This window comes from Artemia franciscana, chromosome 13 (assembly GCF_032884065.1).
Source record: "Artemia franciscana chromosome 13, ASM3288406v1, whole genome shotgun sequence".
NCBI classification, from domain to species: domain Eukaryota; kingdom Metazoa; phylum Arthropoda; class Branchiopoda; order Anostraca; family Artemiidae; genus Artemia; species Artemia franciscana.
In genome coordinates this window covers 27,040,905-27,056,239 of record NC_088875.1, presented here as the reverse complement: position 1 = coordinate 27,056,239, position 15,335 = coordinate 27,040,905, and the positions used below count along the sequence as shown (strand labels likewise).

At 35.8% G+C, this 15,335-nt stretch overlaps 1 protein-coding gene across 1 annotated transcript in view; it reads left to right on the top strand.

Moving 5' to 3' along the window:
* Positions 1–15,335, top strand: part of LOC136034740 (kinesin-like protein KIF21A) — a 146,752-nt gene that overhangs the window by 119,306 nt on the left and 12,111 nt on the right. Inside the window, exons 12-13 of the mRNA XM_065716114.1 lie at positions 8,502–8,663; positions 10,665–10,840. Coding sequence (XP_065572186.1) covers positions 8,502–8,663; positions 10,665–10,840 — 338 coding nt within the window. The remainder of the gene's footprint in view (positions 1–8,501; positions 8,664–10,664; positions 10,841–15,335) is intronic.

Genomic DNA, 15,335 nt, shown 5'->3' with positions numbered 1-15,335 from the left:
TCACTAAAAGAGCACTTTGAAGATAATTTTGATAAATTTACTAACAATGAAATAATTGCCGATAACGATAAAGCTAATATTGCTTCAAAATGCCCTTCGGTATGTCGACAAGCATAAACCCTACCGTGAAAGACCGCTCTAAATAAATATCACTGAGCAACCTCCAATTTTTGAAAGTTCGGAAACTTCCAAAGCACCAAACAGGAAGAATAAGATTTATATTAAGTCTCATCAAGTGGTGTGGACCTAATGCCTCAATCCAACCGTGAGAAATGTAAAAGACTCTCGAGTTATCTCGCTGAAAATGAGCATGTAGAAATTGATGGTAGTAAGAATGAAGTTTTAATCTACGGCAAAAGTTACAATTTAATTGATTTGGTATCAAATTTAATTGAATCATTTATAGTCCTTTGTATACATTTTAAAGTCATCAAATTTCCCAAAAAGTCTTTTTGGGGATAAGATATTTTAAATTGATTAAGGGAATATGGAGAATATCAAAAGAAATTTTGTTTTCGGATAGCACACGAAGCGGGAGTGATGATTGAAAAGCTATTAAACGAAAGTTTCTTTCTACCGCATTTAGTTTGCAAAAGGGTAGTGGATGCTTCACACTGCGTTTACGTTTAAAATTGCTCAAGTTGTGAAACAAGCTTATGAAAATATTGGCAGAGTGGGAAGTTCCCCAATGACATTTACTCGAGTCGCCAGAATTGGAAAGAATTGATGACAGAGTATTTACAGAATGAACCCAGCACAACCCTTCATCGGAATCGTTGAATTAGTGATAATCATTATCGAAAAACTAATGCCTTTTTCCCATTGCATATTCTACAAGCAGATCTTACATAGATTGTAGTTTCGGCACCTAGACAAGATATATTACATGATAATCTTGCGGGGATGCATCTATCTTCTTTTTACCTTTCGTCAAATGGTAATAGTAAGAGGGCGATGAAAAGATTTATCAAGTGGTAACGTGTTAACAGTAGCAAGAAGCTGGGATTCGTTATCAACTAAAAGTTTTATGTTCGAGTTTTTTTTTAGCACTATCATCTCTGGAAATGTTACTCTCGCATGTCCACCTCTATAACACTTGAATTTTCTCGGTACTTTGAAGAAATAAAACTCCTTGCTGTCATGACAATGCATGCATACATTTCCTATAAGGTCGCCATCAGAACTTGTTTCATAATTGAAATATTTCTCTTTCTTGGCATTCAACGCAACGATAACTTTATCATGAAAACACACCTTCTTGTAACAGTTCACCCTCGCCATTTAATAAAAATAAGATGTGGTTGTTTATCCGTTCGATGCAGAAATAATACTGGAGCCAATCTAACAAGTCAATTACGATTACGTTATCCTCAACTCCAATTACATAGCATGCACCTGCTGGCTGTCGTCGGAATGGTTGAATAGGGATTTTATGGAATGACGGCATATGGGTGTTATGAAATGATGGTATATGGGTTTTGTAGAATGGTGGGATCTGGATGTTGTGGAAACTATGGAGGCGTCAATGCTGCAATCCAAGGTTGAGTAGACTGTTTAAGTCTTCTGTTTGTTATACAACGGTAAGGGTGCGCCTGGTCAAGCGAATCTTTAAAGATTTATAAAAACCTCCTCGCCGCCTCGTCCGGTTCTTTGGACTCGTAACAGAGTAAAAAATTGGTGTTTCTAAGCAATTCCTTTAGTTTAGAGGTGTCCATAACTCTTATTTTTCGCTGCTGCATGGTAACAGTTGGCTTATTACCGATAATTAGATCACACACCTCCATAAAATGATTTGAACTTGAATATCCGTACAATTATACCAGTAAGAGACTGGGAGGTTTCATTAACTCTAGTCGGTATACGACATGCAGGGAGACATCCGGTGGCTAAAAATGTAGACAGCATTTTTTATGCTACGCCACTAGTGTGTAAATTGCTTGTGCTACGGTTACGCAGTAAAGATACCAGCATTAAAAAGACTTTGGGTATTTACGCGTCAATATATCAAGACATTGCGTAAAATTTTAGTATACCTTTTCACGCTTCCACTTGGATGATGATACAACACAACAAACAACTGGTTCATGGTTAAACTCAATTTCTACCGCTTATGTGTTAAACGGCATCTTCGCGTTCAAATTTTCACATCACTAATACTTTTAACAGGTATTGATGACTTGACGAAAAGTCCTATTCCTCCTTGCTTATTATTCTGGTGGGTCTCACACACGAACGTATAGTCGGGAAGATTAACTAAGGTTTCAGTTATAGAATTCAAGAATGTTTCACACCAACCAAATACGTTCAATTCATTAGGCGAAATAAAAGAAAAAATATCCATTTTACCAACGAGACCATGCCACTTCGGGAACGCCAACCGAAAATCACCTGGAAAATAATGTGTACTAGACAAGTCATTGGGAAAATATACTTGTTACTTTGGTGAATAAATTACTTCCAAATCTAGGTATTCTGTTTCAGAAGACAAATTTGAAAAAAAAATCATTAAAATCAAGCGGGCTATTGTGAAGATAATGAAACCCCTCAATCCCCTGCCGGTGAGTTGAATTACTTTTAATTAAACTCACCTTACCAAATATCCAGGGTAGGAGTCTGGAGCAGCGAGTGAAGAAGATGTTTATTTGATGCATATATCATAAATGGCTCATTGTCATTATCATACTGTGTTCCTAATAAACAAGAAAATATACGCCAAAAAATTAACCCTAAGTAATGCAAAAAATTAGGAAGAAGAAACCTAACCTAGAAGTCATACAAAAGAAATAAATATTGTTAAAATGAATAATTGTAAGGACAGCAAATACTTGCCAATTCCCTGAATTTTAGAACATTCAAGCACTACAGCCACAAATAGGTGTAGTGACATGAGATCGGCCATTTTTCCGTTTTGCACCTCCTCGAATATAGGTCAAAATTCCTTGATTGATTCTAAACCTGGATTAGTACAGAATGCTTCTCTATCTGGAAAAACAAGAGCTAAGAGATCATATGGTATGAGCTCTAACAAAATTCTATGAATCAATAGATTGATTTAAAAAGGAAAATAAGAGGCTTAACGCCGGTCAGGATTTAAAATAAGAGCTCCGAGTCACGATGTCCTTCTAAATATCAAAATTCATTAAGATCCGATCAGCCACTCCACTCTAAGTGTTTTCCAAGTTTTAGGTTTCCCCCTCCCAACTCCCCCCCCCCATTTTCCCCAGATCCGGTCAAGCTTTAAAATAAGAGCTCTAAGGCACGGTATCCTTCTAAACATCAAATTTCATTGAGATCCGATCACCCGTTTGTAAGTTAAAAATACCTCATTTTTCCTAATTTTTCAGAATTAACCCCCCCCCCCAACTACCCCAAAGAGAACGGATCCGTTCCGATTATGTCAATCTTGTATCTGGGACTTGTGCTTATTTTTCCCATCAAGTTTCATCCCGATCCCTCTACTCTAAGTGTTTTCTAAGATTTTAGGCTTCCCCCTCCAACTCCCCCCAATGTCATCAGATCCGGTCGGGATTTAAAATAAGAGCTCTGAGACACAATATCATTCCAAACATCAAATTTCATTAAGATCCCATCACCCGCTCATAAGTTAAAAATACTTCATTTTTTCTATTTTTTACGAATTAACTGGGCCCCCACTCCCCCCAGATGGTCAAATGGGGAAAACGACTATTTCTAATTTAAGCTGGTCATGTCCCTGATACGCTTGCCAAATTTCATCGTCCTAGCTTACCTGGAAGTGCCTAAAGTAGCAAAACCGAGACCAACAGACAGACCAACAGAATTGGCGATTGCTATATGTCACTTGGTTAATACCAAGTGCCATAAAAAATGGCAGGGAAAGGAGAGGAGCTGTCGGAGGGTCTACGACCCGAGGTTTTACCTCTGTTCATACTGATTCATAATCCTTGTATGATTCCTGTTTAAAAAAGCACCACCATGCCTACTTTTCTTTAAAAAAACGGGTGGAAAGGCGGGTGGGTTGCTGGTGAAGGGACATGACCCCCTTTGGCGCTCAATCATGCAGATTGAATCTCCTTGCGTGATTTTTTCCCTAACAAGGTGCAATGTTCCCACCTTTCTTCTGAAAAGTCGGCAATTGGAGGGACGGGTTATCTTAAAGGGGTTGTCAAGGATTTGTTCTTCTCCAAAAACGCTGGATTAGATCTGGGTCTCCAAAATTATAACTAGACCATAGCTTTTACTTTCACTCAGATTTTGTAAAGATCCAAGGACTCCCTCTAGTAAATTTAATGATAACAACTTAGAGACCCCCTTCCCCGCCACAACCAGCATAAGCACAACTCCTCTTCTCTTCGCTCTAAGCAAACCCGTAACCGCCATGGCATTGGATCTTGATCTTGGGATAGCCGTTTCACTCAGTAAAATTAAACGATCTAAAAAAGAGCCTCCACGGGGACCTGACCCAAGTAACTCCTAGGGTAAGGATCCCAAATTGTACAATTGGTCAATCTTTGCAGGCGCGTTTTCAAAGTCAACTCACTAGCGTTGACTGAAGCAAAGAACTCTATGGATCCCAATTAATAATTTTTTCTTGCGCACTTCGTATAGAACTGGTTAAGTAAATTTGGGTGGTGACTCATTCGATTAGAAATTATGAGTTCTAGTGCACGATTAAGGCTTAAAATAGATTTGAGGGCATCTGACTCCCTCTTCCACTCTTTTGCCCCTGTATATCCCTGTACCCCCTCCCCCTCGTTCTAGCAGCAGATTAGAATTTTAAGATAGCCCTTTCAATCAAAGTGGTAAGTCCGTCCAAATAATGTCCTCCAGGGGGAGGGGGGGGCAAAGACCGTCTAGACCCATGGGCAAGAATCCCAAATCACACAATTGACTCATTCGTTACGGATACATTTTAGTTCAAATAGATCCACTTTATGCGACATTTAACATATCTGACCTTGTTGAAGGCGAGATATCAGAGAGTTTTATATATATATATATATATATATATATATATATATATATATATATATATATATATATATATATATATATACAGTCTAGTATGCATTACAAAGCTCTTTAAGGTATACAGGTGTTGTTACCTGTAGAAGAGGTGTCGGTGCCAGTCAGGGATCAAAATATGGAAAACTGCAAGGTGAAAAGCTGCTAAAGATCGTTTGACAAATCACCCAGGCTATCGTATTTGTCAGTGTGACAAATCATCCTTGCGATAATTTATTGAAAAATCGCTGATATATTGTTCTGGTCGGGTTTTATATTTAGCTTTTTCACCCTCTTGGTATTTACTTGCACACCTGTTCGACTTAGCTTTATTTTGTTTTTAGTGAATAGGATACCAAGATTGCAAAACGTACTTTCTGGTTGTAAAAAAGATGAATTAAGTCTGCTGTATTATCTGAAAGTAATGTAGCTTCTTCTCTTAAGCTTTTATCTGACTAGATCAAAATAAGAGCTTAAACTTTTTTTTTCGATGCTCTAGAAACGATGACCTTAGACTATATTTTGTGTGTCCTTCATCACTGATCGGTGTGTAACCAATGAACCTCACAAGTTCATGGCTATAATCAAGCAAGCCGAGAGTATCATGAAATTAAGCCAAATGAATGAATGTGTTCGTCGTAATAAAGGGTTTGGTATAAGCTAAAAATATCTGCCCCCACTCCCTTTGAAAAGCACGTAATTTGTGTAATATGCAAAGCAACACAAAAAGAAATAAAAAAAACTACAACTGTTCAAAATTATTCTAATATTTTAAACAAAGTTTTGCGTAATAGCCTACATTTTGAAGGATGTATGATACATATTTTCAAACAAGACTAACTTCAATTACGTTTTTTTACTTAGTAACAGATATTTAAAATAGAATGGTAGTAGCGAAGATATCTGCAGAATAGTTTCTATATTAAGTATAATCTATTCGGTAATCTATATTAACCCCTGGTAAAAAAAAAAAAAAAAAAAAAAAAAAAAAAAAAAAAAAAAAAAAAAAAAAAAAAAAAAAAAAAAAAAAAAAAAAAAAAAACACCACCAAAGGTTCGTAGAAAAACGGCATGTCAATTTTATCAGACTGAATTCACTAACTACTACTACTAACAACTCACCGCAACAGCAAGCCGCCTGAGGCCAACATAGCTATGCATGCTCCTCCTCCGTCCCAATCTATTCAAAGCTCCCCTCTTTACACTCTCTCAGAAAGCCTCCATTTGCTTTAAATTTTTCTCTATGATATCCTCCCACCCCTACTTCAGTAACACTTTAACTAAATCATAATTGCAGCAATAGGTGCAACTAATGAAAAGCAAACTACATGGTTAAAATGGAAAATGAAAATACAAGTTTAAAACGCAGTTTGATCAAAACCGTCAATGAGAAATTTTTTCATTTAGAGCAGATCGAGGAATGATAACTATCATATATGTTTAACTTAGTAGAAAGAGTTTGTTGCGAAAACAAAAACGATATGACATTTTGAAAAAAGCTTGAAACCCCTCAAAAGGGTGGTGGGTCGAAACGGAAAGTGCACCATTTGATTTGCCATTATTGAAAATCATTAATTGAAGAATTTCAGTTCCCCGCCTTGGCTCTTTTTTCCCGCTGTTTTCCCCCGGGGTTGATCATATCGAACCAGAGGTCGTAGGATATTGGAAAAGGACGGTTTAATGCAATCACAATACCTGTTGACCTTTTTAAATAACGAAAGAGATGGCGTCACAGTAAAGTGCAGTTTTCCCTCATTTTGTGCCATAAGAAAGCTTACTTTTTTGTATTGTTAGCAGTGATGTGTTCCTTTTTTCCTTTTTTTACCAGAGCGAACAGGCTACCTCAAGACCGTAGATAGATCTTTAACGGCTCATTGGAAACTAAAGTTCATGTCTAAGTTTTATGACTTAAATTTTTCAATTCGTCCTGTTAACTCCGTCGTAAAATGCCATATGGCACTACCAGTGGCACTTGTTTAATTCTGTTTCTGGAGTGTATTGGCTTAGAAGCATAGCCAAGATACTCTTGTAACCTCCATGACCCAAGATCCTTCGTCAGACGTTTACAATCCCCTCCCTTTTGTTTACCTCCCTCCCAGCCCTTTTAGTAGGTTATAACCAAAAATGCGTCTTGAAAAGGAACTTCCTCAGGAAAAAGTTCATTTATTTCTATTTATTTTTATAAAAATAGTTGAGTTTTTTGCTATAACTTATTAAGGATACTGAGGATGGTACACCCCTCGGACTCTTATCTATGTGGCAAAGTTGCACATATTTTCGTAGGAAAGTTTAAGGGGGGTAGGAAGTGAAACTTATACATTGTATTCCATTTTAACAAAACTCATTTTGACTTCTTTAGGTTCGTTGGCTAAGTTATACAAGGATTGTTGTCTTTTGTGTTGATTTAAAAAACTTAAAGAACAAAAATCCTTTAAAAAAAAACAATGTTTATTTTGCGGAATCAAAGTCCGAATTTCAAATTTAAATTGACAAAAGTTATTGTATTCGCAAATTGTGCAAAATATATCTATAAAACTAGTTGGAATAAACTGACTTGTGATATTTCCGTATTTTCGCTAAATTCTAAAACCTTGCGCTTTCCTGTAAGCTAAGATTGCTTGATTTTTCAGGAAATTATAATTGTATGCTCAGAACTATTGTTCTCTTGTTCGGTGAAAGCCTATTGAGAGCTTTATAACTTTTTTTTTTTGTGTTTTTTTTTTTTGCTTCAAGTCACTTATGGAAGTTTCTGCTCCTACGTAACCCTGTTTTTTTTTGTGTCGGCTTCGTGCTTTCAGCGAAGCGCTATTTATATAATTCTACAAATACAGGAATACATCACGATTGAGCATTTGAGCCGGCTTTGTGGATACATCTTGAATAATCTGCAAAGCATTAGTTCAGAAAAAAAACTTTCGTTGTTCAATACCGTTACTAAAAGATGTTCTTCTAGCAGAAATTTTAAAACTCGCAATTTCAGGGTGATAATGGCCTTCCAAAACGAAAAATAGCTGTAAATATTTAATAACACGGACCCATTTAAGGAACCTATAGAATATTTTAGCATGAATAAGACGTTTTCTTATCCAAACTTGGTATTAACATGTTAATAGAGAACTGAGGTAGTAGAAATATATCATTAGAATAGTCAAAATGGTTTCCAGTTCCACACTTGGAGTGGTGTTCAGGAAATTGGCAATATCAATTCTTATATAAAAAGAAAAAGGACCTTGAAGGCATTTCATTAAATCAAAAAATAACTGCCTATCGATTGATGCAAAACATTTTCTTATTTTAGTAATTTTAGAGGAACCGTTGATTTTTTTTTTATATTTCATTATTTCCTAGAAAAGAGCATAATATGTACCATCAACTTTCATTAACTTTATAAGGTAGACATTGATTGCTCAAGTCTTGTTTTCTTTTTTGAATTTTGATTTTGTTGTTAAAAACGTCAATGCTTCTTTTCATATCGATATATGTTGCCTAATTTTTAACCCTTTTATTTTATTTATACAGGAATTAGTCGACTGTGCCTTTATAAACGAATTGCTTTCCGAAATGACCGTTGATGGGTTCCGAGCTGTTCTTAAACGACTTTTAGCAATCTGTGTCGACTTTGGTAATATGAGCTCTCAGCGTGAGCAGGATATGCTTGATTTAGAAACAATGCTTAGTCAGGTAATAATTTCACTTGTATTATATCCTTTCCGAGACCAGATGTGTTTATTTTTAGTTTTTTCTTTTCTTGGTGGGAGGTCGTTTTATTTAACTTGGAGAATTCATCACTCCAACTTGGAAATGCTGGTTAAGGATGACGTATCGCGTATGCTAATGGAATCTTGGCGGTTGATTGGGGAAAGTCCTGTGGAACATAAAATTTTACTGGTAACTTTGTAAAAACCGAGATTTCTTAAGGGGGGGGGGTAAATTTTTGTCGGAAAGAGCCAAAAAAGAGGATTCGTATGAAAATGCAGTCACAGTTAGTTGGGGAAAGTCCCGTGCAACATCAAATTATTCTGGCCACTTCGTGAATATAGGGATTTCTGTTGGGGAGGGGGAGTCATTTTGAAGGAAAAAGAAAAAAGGACTCATATGAAAATATAGTCGCAGTTGATTCGGTCAAGTCCCGTGGAACATAGAATTATATTTCCCACTTCGTGAATACCGTGATGTCTCAAGGGGAGGAGGGATTTTCGAAACAAAGAACCAGAAAAGAGGATTCGGATAAAAACATCGCCAGATTTGGTTGGGGAAAGTCCCGTGCAACATAAAATAGTACTGGCCACTTCGCGAATACAGGGATTTCTTTGGGGGAGGGGCATTTTCGGAAAAATCATTTGTATGAAACATAGTCTCGTTTTATTTATTTCTAAAAGGCTGATAAAATCTAAAATTTTGCATAAATATTGTTTAAAATAATTTTGTTTTGTTTATTTTACAAGAGTATTGATTTTATTGCCGTTACTATTGCTCTTTTCTAATGGTGAGCCACAATAATATATTTATTTATTTTTTCTTTTTTTTCCCGCTTCCCATTGACAAACCATCTATCTAAGTGTATTTTGACAATGTATGCACCCCTCTGCATCATCCGCTAGTGCACCGTTAAGGGGATGGTGCGCTCTGACTAATCTTGCTGTTTTAGTTTCTCCTCAGACTAAAACACCGCATAAAAACAGTTTAATTGTTAAATTTGCCCAGGGTTAAAAAAAAAAACTATATGTAATAGCCAAGAATTTAGCACGATGTTCCATCATTAAATATTTGGGCCCTCCAAAACCAAATCTGTAATTTCGAACAAGTCAAGCTTCAGGTAACGTCTTTACTTACTAATAAAGAATGACTTAAGATTATGCAGAAAGAACAAGACCACCTACAGAATTTTCTTGGGCTAGAAAAAGAAAGGTAAAGAAGTAAGATATTTTTGTCAGAAAATTGTTGTTTTTTCATTTTCTCAAAATTATAATTCACATGTATTTTTGTCTTCGATGGACAGCCACCGTCCTCTTGCTCCTCAGTTGGTACCCTTCAACAAGAAAATTCAATAAATTGTATTGTATGTGCATCTGTTAAAACAGCACTTGTCCCGGGGAGGTTTAAAAAGAAGAGTCTCTAATAAATTTTGCAATGTGAAAAAACTGTGCGAATTTAATTAACAGAGGCTTAAGAACCAAATATTCTACAAAGGAAACAAATTTATTTTTTAACAAACATATTTAACAAATATGTTCTTAATAAATATTTAATGATTTAACAAATGATTTTAACAAATAGTTTTTTTTTACAAATTAAAGAACAAGTCTAGTGAATTATACTAGTGATAAAATTGGATATTTTTCTATTTTCTGAATTTAGCGGAAAAGTAGGCACCAGGAACACAATAAATGTTGCAAAAAGAAAGTATAATACGGAGTATTTCAAAATATTCTAAAGTTTAAAAACTTCAAAAATAATGTGTAACAACACGTTTAAGCTGTGGAAACATTTCAGTTTATATTTTTGAGCCAAGCATTGATACCTATTCCAGGTAGAGCATTAAAGATTCAGTTTGCAAAATTAATTTCTGGGTAGTGTTATTATGCTTTTCAAGAACTTCTTCTTAGATGAGTACACACAGGACGATTTCGCGAGTTCAATCTCAATGAGAACATAATGAATTTTTTTCCTTTTTTTTTTTAGGAAAAGCAAAATAATGTAATACACCAACAATTGCTACAGCATGTTTTGGTGAACTCTGATATGGAAGTCTATAACATGATTGAAGAAGGGGGTGAAGTCATTAATGGAATTTCCAGCTTGGATTTGTGTGCAAATTCTTCCCTTACTTATACGACCCCTAGCTCTACCCCATCTACGTGAGTAACCTTTTTTTCTCATATAAGCCAACTTTGAATCAAGGTATACACTCAAGACAGAGCACACTTCTTAACCTATTTCTATATTTCGGCACAGTGAGAGAAAATAAATTTATGCAACCAAATGAGAGAAAATAATGTATACTAATCATTGTTTGTTGACTAATCATATATCCTTAAATCTTAAAGTTCAAGAAAATGAAAGTATACTTCCTTATGAGAAGTTAAAAACTCTTTAGAGTTTTTAACTTCTTTTAACTTTAGAGTTAAATTTTTCAGCCGCAAAATTGTGGCTGAAAAATTCTAATCATTGCACAAAATTTCGGAAATTGTACTAGCTAAAATTCTCAAATTCTTAATGTCCTTCAGTTTCCTTAAATCTATACAAAATCCATTACATATTTCAAATTCCTGAATTTATCTTAAAGTTCAAGAAAATGAAAGTATACTTCCTTATGAGAAGTTAAAAACTCTTTAGAGTTTTTAACTTCTTTTAACTTTAGAGTTAAATTTTTCAGCCACAAAATTGTGGCTGAAAAATTCTAATCATTGCACAAAACTTCGGAAATTGTACTAGCTACAATTCTCAAATTCTTAATGTCCTTCAGTTTCCTTAAATCTATACAAAATCCATTACATATTTCAAATTCCTGAATTTATCTCGATCCATCTAAAGCGTCAACCCAAGATTCACTTAGCTAAACTCCCATTCATCCTGAACTTTAGTATTTTAATTGAAAATTGAAAAAAGAATGGCCTATCCCTTGGATGCTAAAAATTGTCATCCCCTCTCCTTTGAGCTTTGTGACTTAACACAACTAGACGTAACTCGAACCGCCATGTATGTCCCTCACATTAATTTCAACCCTAGGAAAAATCATCTTCTATTATTTAACTTAACTCCCCAAGCTTAACCAATGCACAGCCCCCATGTAAATCAAGCCTCCTTACCCCAAAAATATAACCGACAAATTTAGTTCTCCTCGTTTTGTCATAAGTTGGACGCGAATGGGATGGTCTTAATTCATTGCTTAATTTTTGTTATATTTCATGATTTTGTCCCAGGCAGTTTATAAAGGAATATTTTAACTAGTGTAAGTTATGCAGTATTCAAACTCTCTGTTCCAACAGAATAAAAAACGTAATATGCTGTGAATGAATGAATGAAAACCAGTAAACACAATAATGAAAATAAACAATTACATGGAACAAAAATATAACAAAAGGCGTCATTTGTACTTTGTCGAAAAAGAAAGAAAAAAAAATATAAGCTAATATATTTTTTTCCTTGTATGAGGAGGGATATCCCTTTGGGAACTAATCGCTCTTTGCATTAAAGTTTTATAGTTATTTAAAGAAAGAAAAAAAAATTTCTTGTTCCAATTAAAGCACCCTTGTCTATGAGCTGTTGTTCTTAAACGATTGGGACACGAAGTCAAACTTTATTACTAAGAGGAATCAGTTGAGGATGGGAAACAACTCTCATGTACGGAACGATTTATTTTTATTTGAGTGTTATTCTCGCTCTTGACTTTACTTTGAAAAATAATTGTTTCATTTTTCAATTTCTTTTGGTTTTTAATAACATTCCCGCGATAACTTGAATTTGAAAAAGAGTACCACCCACTGTAACAGCAATTTAAATTATATTGAAACTTTTGCACTTCAAATAGAGCAAATAGAATCATAGGTTCGAGAAAATAGAGCTCGTTTACTGTATTCGCTTTCCAAAATAGAGTATATGCATCTAAAACAAAACAACCATCTTTGAAATATAGCGGTCACTTTTGCCCCCCCCCCCCCCCCAAGCCTTGTGCTGGACGCTTCATTTTGTATTCATTTATATATTATATGTATATATATAAATTATAATTAAGGAAGATCAGGGAGTTCCATGTTCACCTGAATATTCATTCACTTCATCAGAAAAAGGAAAATTTCCACATTTTCATTAGCTGGGGCTGCTCTTTACTTCCAGTTTGCTGCTACTATCTGTTTCATCCACTGCTTTCTAAAATTCAAATGAATGATACTACTTTTGCCTCCCAGGCTTGTTGCTTGCCTTCAGTTCTATCATTGTGTTGCGAGAGCAACACTTTGGTTTTGTCCCTTTTTTGTGTTGCGAGAGCAACACTTTGGTTTTGTCCCTTTTTTTTTCTATGCCACCGATCACAGCTAATTCCCTGAAACTGGTAAGGGTCTAACCTGTGCGGTTTTTACGGAAAGTGTGGACCTCAGGCTGGATTGATGAATATGACATTACATTTTGGAAAGCTCCGCAGAACTCTTGCCTGGGGCTAAAAAGGATGGTTTTTGCTTGTCCACGAGCCAGAGCCTATGGTGTGCGAAGTGAAGTGGAGTCATATAACCTATGTCAGAGAGGAGTATCCGAAGCTGTGCAGCCAAGCTTTCGTTTCATCAAACCGTGTTTCTTCTTTCGAGTGGAAAGCTCCGTTCTAGCAGGCAAGTAGGCAGGCACCACTTTCAAATTGAAGATTGACTAAAATCTATAAGTGTTAAATATATGCGGCAGTTACCCGGCCCCACAGCCAATATATCATCTTTGAGTGATAAATAGAAAAATTTACAGAAAAAAAAATGTGGCATTTTCCCACGGGTCCGAAAGTGTTGGCATCTATTGTTTCTACCCATTTCTGTTCGTGATTTCAGCTGAGTTTATCATTCGGTTTTTCGGACTTGGGATTGCGGTAGGGAAATGGTATCTCTCAATGTTAGGGGAATGGTTCTCTCAATGTTAAAGAAATTGGAGCTTATCCTTTGCTCCTTTCTAAGTGGTGACGTTAGAAAGTTGGCCTACGGCAAAAAAAAAATAATCAACTTTTGAACTAAGACAGATAGAATTTTCTTTCGACGGCAATCGATAGCTCTTGATGAGCTGATCAAAGTATATGGCATCCATTTTTTGGTACAAAAATTCCTTCGTGAGGTATACCAGTTTGAAAGTTTCAAAGGGTTGACAACTTCAGTAGTAAGGTACACACTGAAACGAGATCTAGGCCGATACAAATTGTAAGACATATAGAGGACTTGCAAGCAACAGTCGGCTGTTAGGTAATAATCACCTTCGGCAATGAGGGGTTAGCAACTTTTGCTAGTTGGTGTATCTATTATTTGTTTCCAGTGTATTTGATGGTAAAACCAATTTGGTTCCAGTGGTAAGACATGTAGGGGACTTGGAAGTAATTATCTGATGTTAGACTACAGCCAACTTCAGCGATGAGGGGTTTGCAACTATGCTCGTTGGTGTACCCATTTATTTGTTTCCGATGAACTTGATGCCTATCACGGGAGAGGGATTTATAAGTAAGAATCGGTTCACTTTGGGCGAGAAACGGCTGTTAGCTCATAATCATCTTTGGCAATGAGGGGTTTGCCACTTTTGCTTGTTGGTGTACATATTATTTGTTTCCGGTGTATTTGATGGTTAAACCAATTTGGTTCCAGTGGTAAGACATGTAGGGGACTTGTAAGTAGTAATCGGCTGTTGGGCTACAATCATCTTCAGCGATGAGGGGTTTGTAGCTATTGCTAGTTGGTGTACCCATTTATTTGTTTCTGGTGAACGTGATGTCTATCACGGGAGAGGGACTTGTAAGAATCTGTTCACTTTGGGCTAGAAATTTGTGCAAATTGGTGCACATTCTATTCGATCTCTTTAAATCTGACAGAATTAAGTGTTTACGCAACGAATACAAACGATAACGTAAAACAATGAGGTAGTTTCGTAATAATTAGTGCCCCCTATGGTGTTTTAAATCTGAAAAGTTACGGATGGGTTTATAATACCAACTAGATTAAATAAGATATTGTTCCAAGTTTTCATCCCTCATGATGTCTACGATTGAAAAGGATAAAGTTCAACTGGCTGCAAAGTCAATTTAGTCCCTTCTTTCGATTAAATTAAAAAAACTAGTTTTTTAACTGAAAGTAAGGAGCGACATGAAAACTTAAAAGAATAGAAATTACTCCGTATATGAAAGGGGCTGTTCCCTTCTCAACGCCCCGCTCTTTACGCTGAAGTTTGACTCTTTCTCTCAACTCTACTTTTTAAAACAGTAAAAAACTTTAGCGTAAAGAGCGGGACTTTGAGTATGGAACAACCCCAGAAACAATACCAAAGTGTTGCTCTCGCAGTACTTTAGTCGGCGAAGCCGAACAAAGGTTGCTGCAACACTTCACGTTGCCCGGGCAACGTAGGTCTAGTTTCTGTTAAAATTGGCCTTGAAACATAAACATTAATAATAGATTCATCAATTGAATAGCTTTCCGGAGCAATTTTTTGAACAAATCTTTTTATTGGGATATTCTCACAGTAAAAACCAGTAGGAGGCAATGTCCTGGGGAAACCAAAGACCCTTAAATATTATATATAAAGTAAAAATAAAATAAATTATCATTTCAGTGTACGTGAAGAAAGCTTTCAATCCCCACGTTCCCCAAAATATGCAATCTAGTAGTGGAACTTAAAATCCCT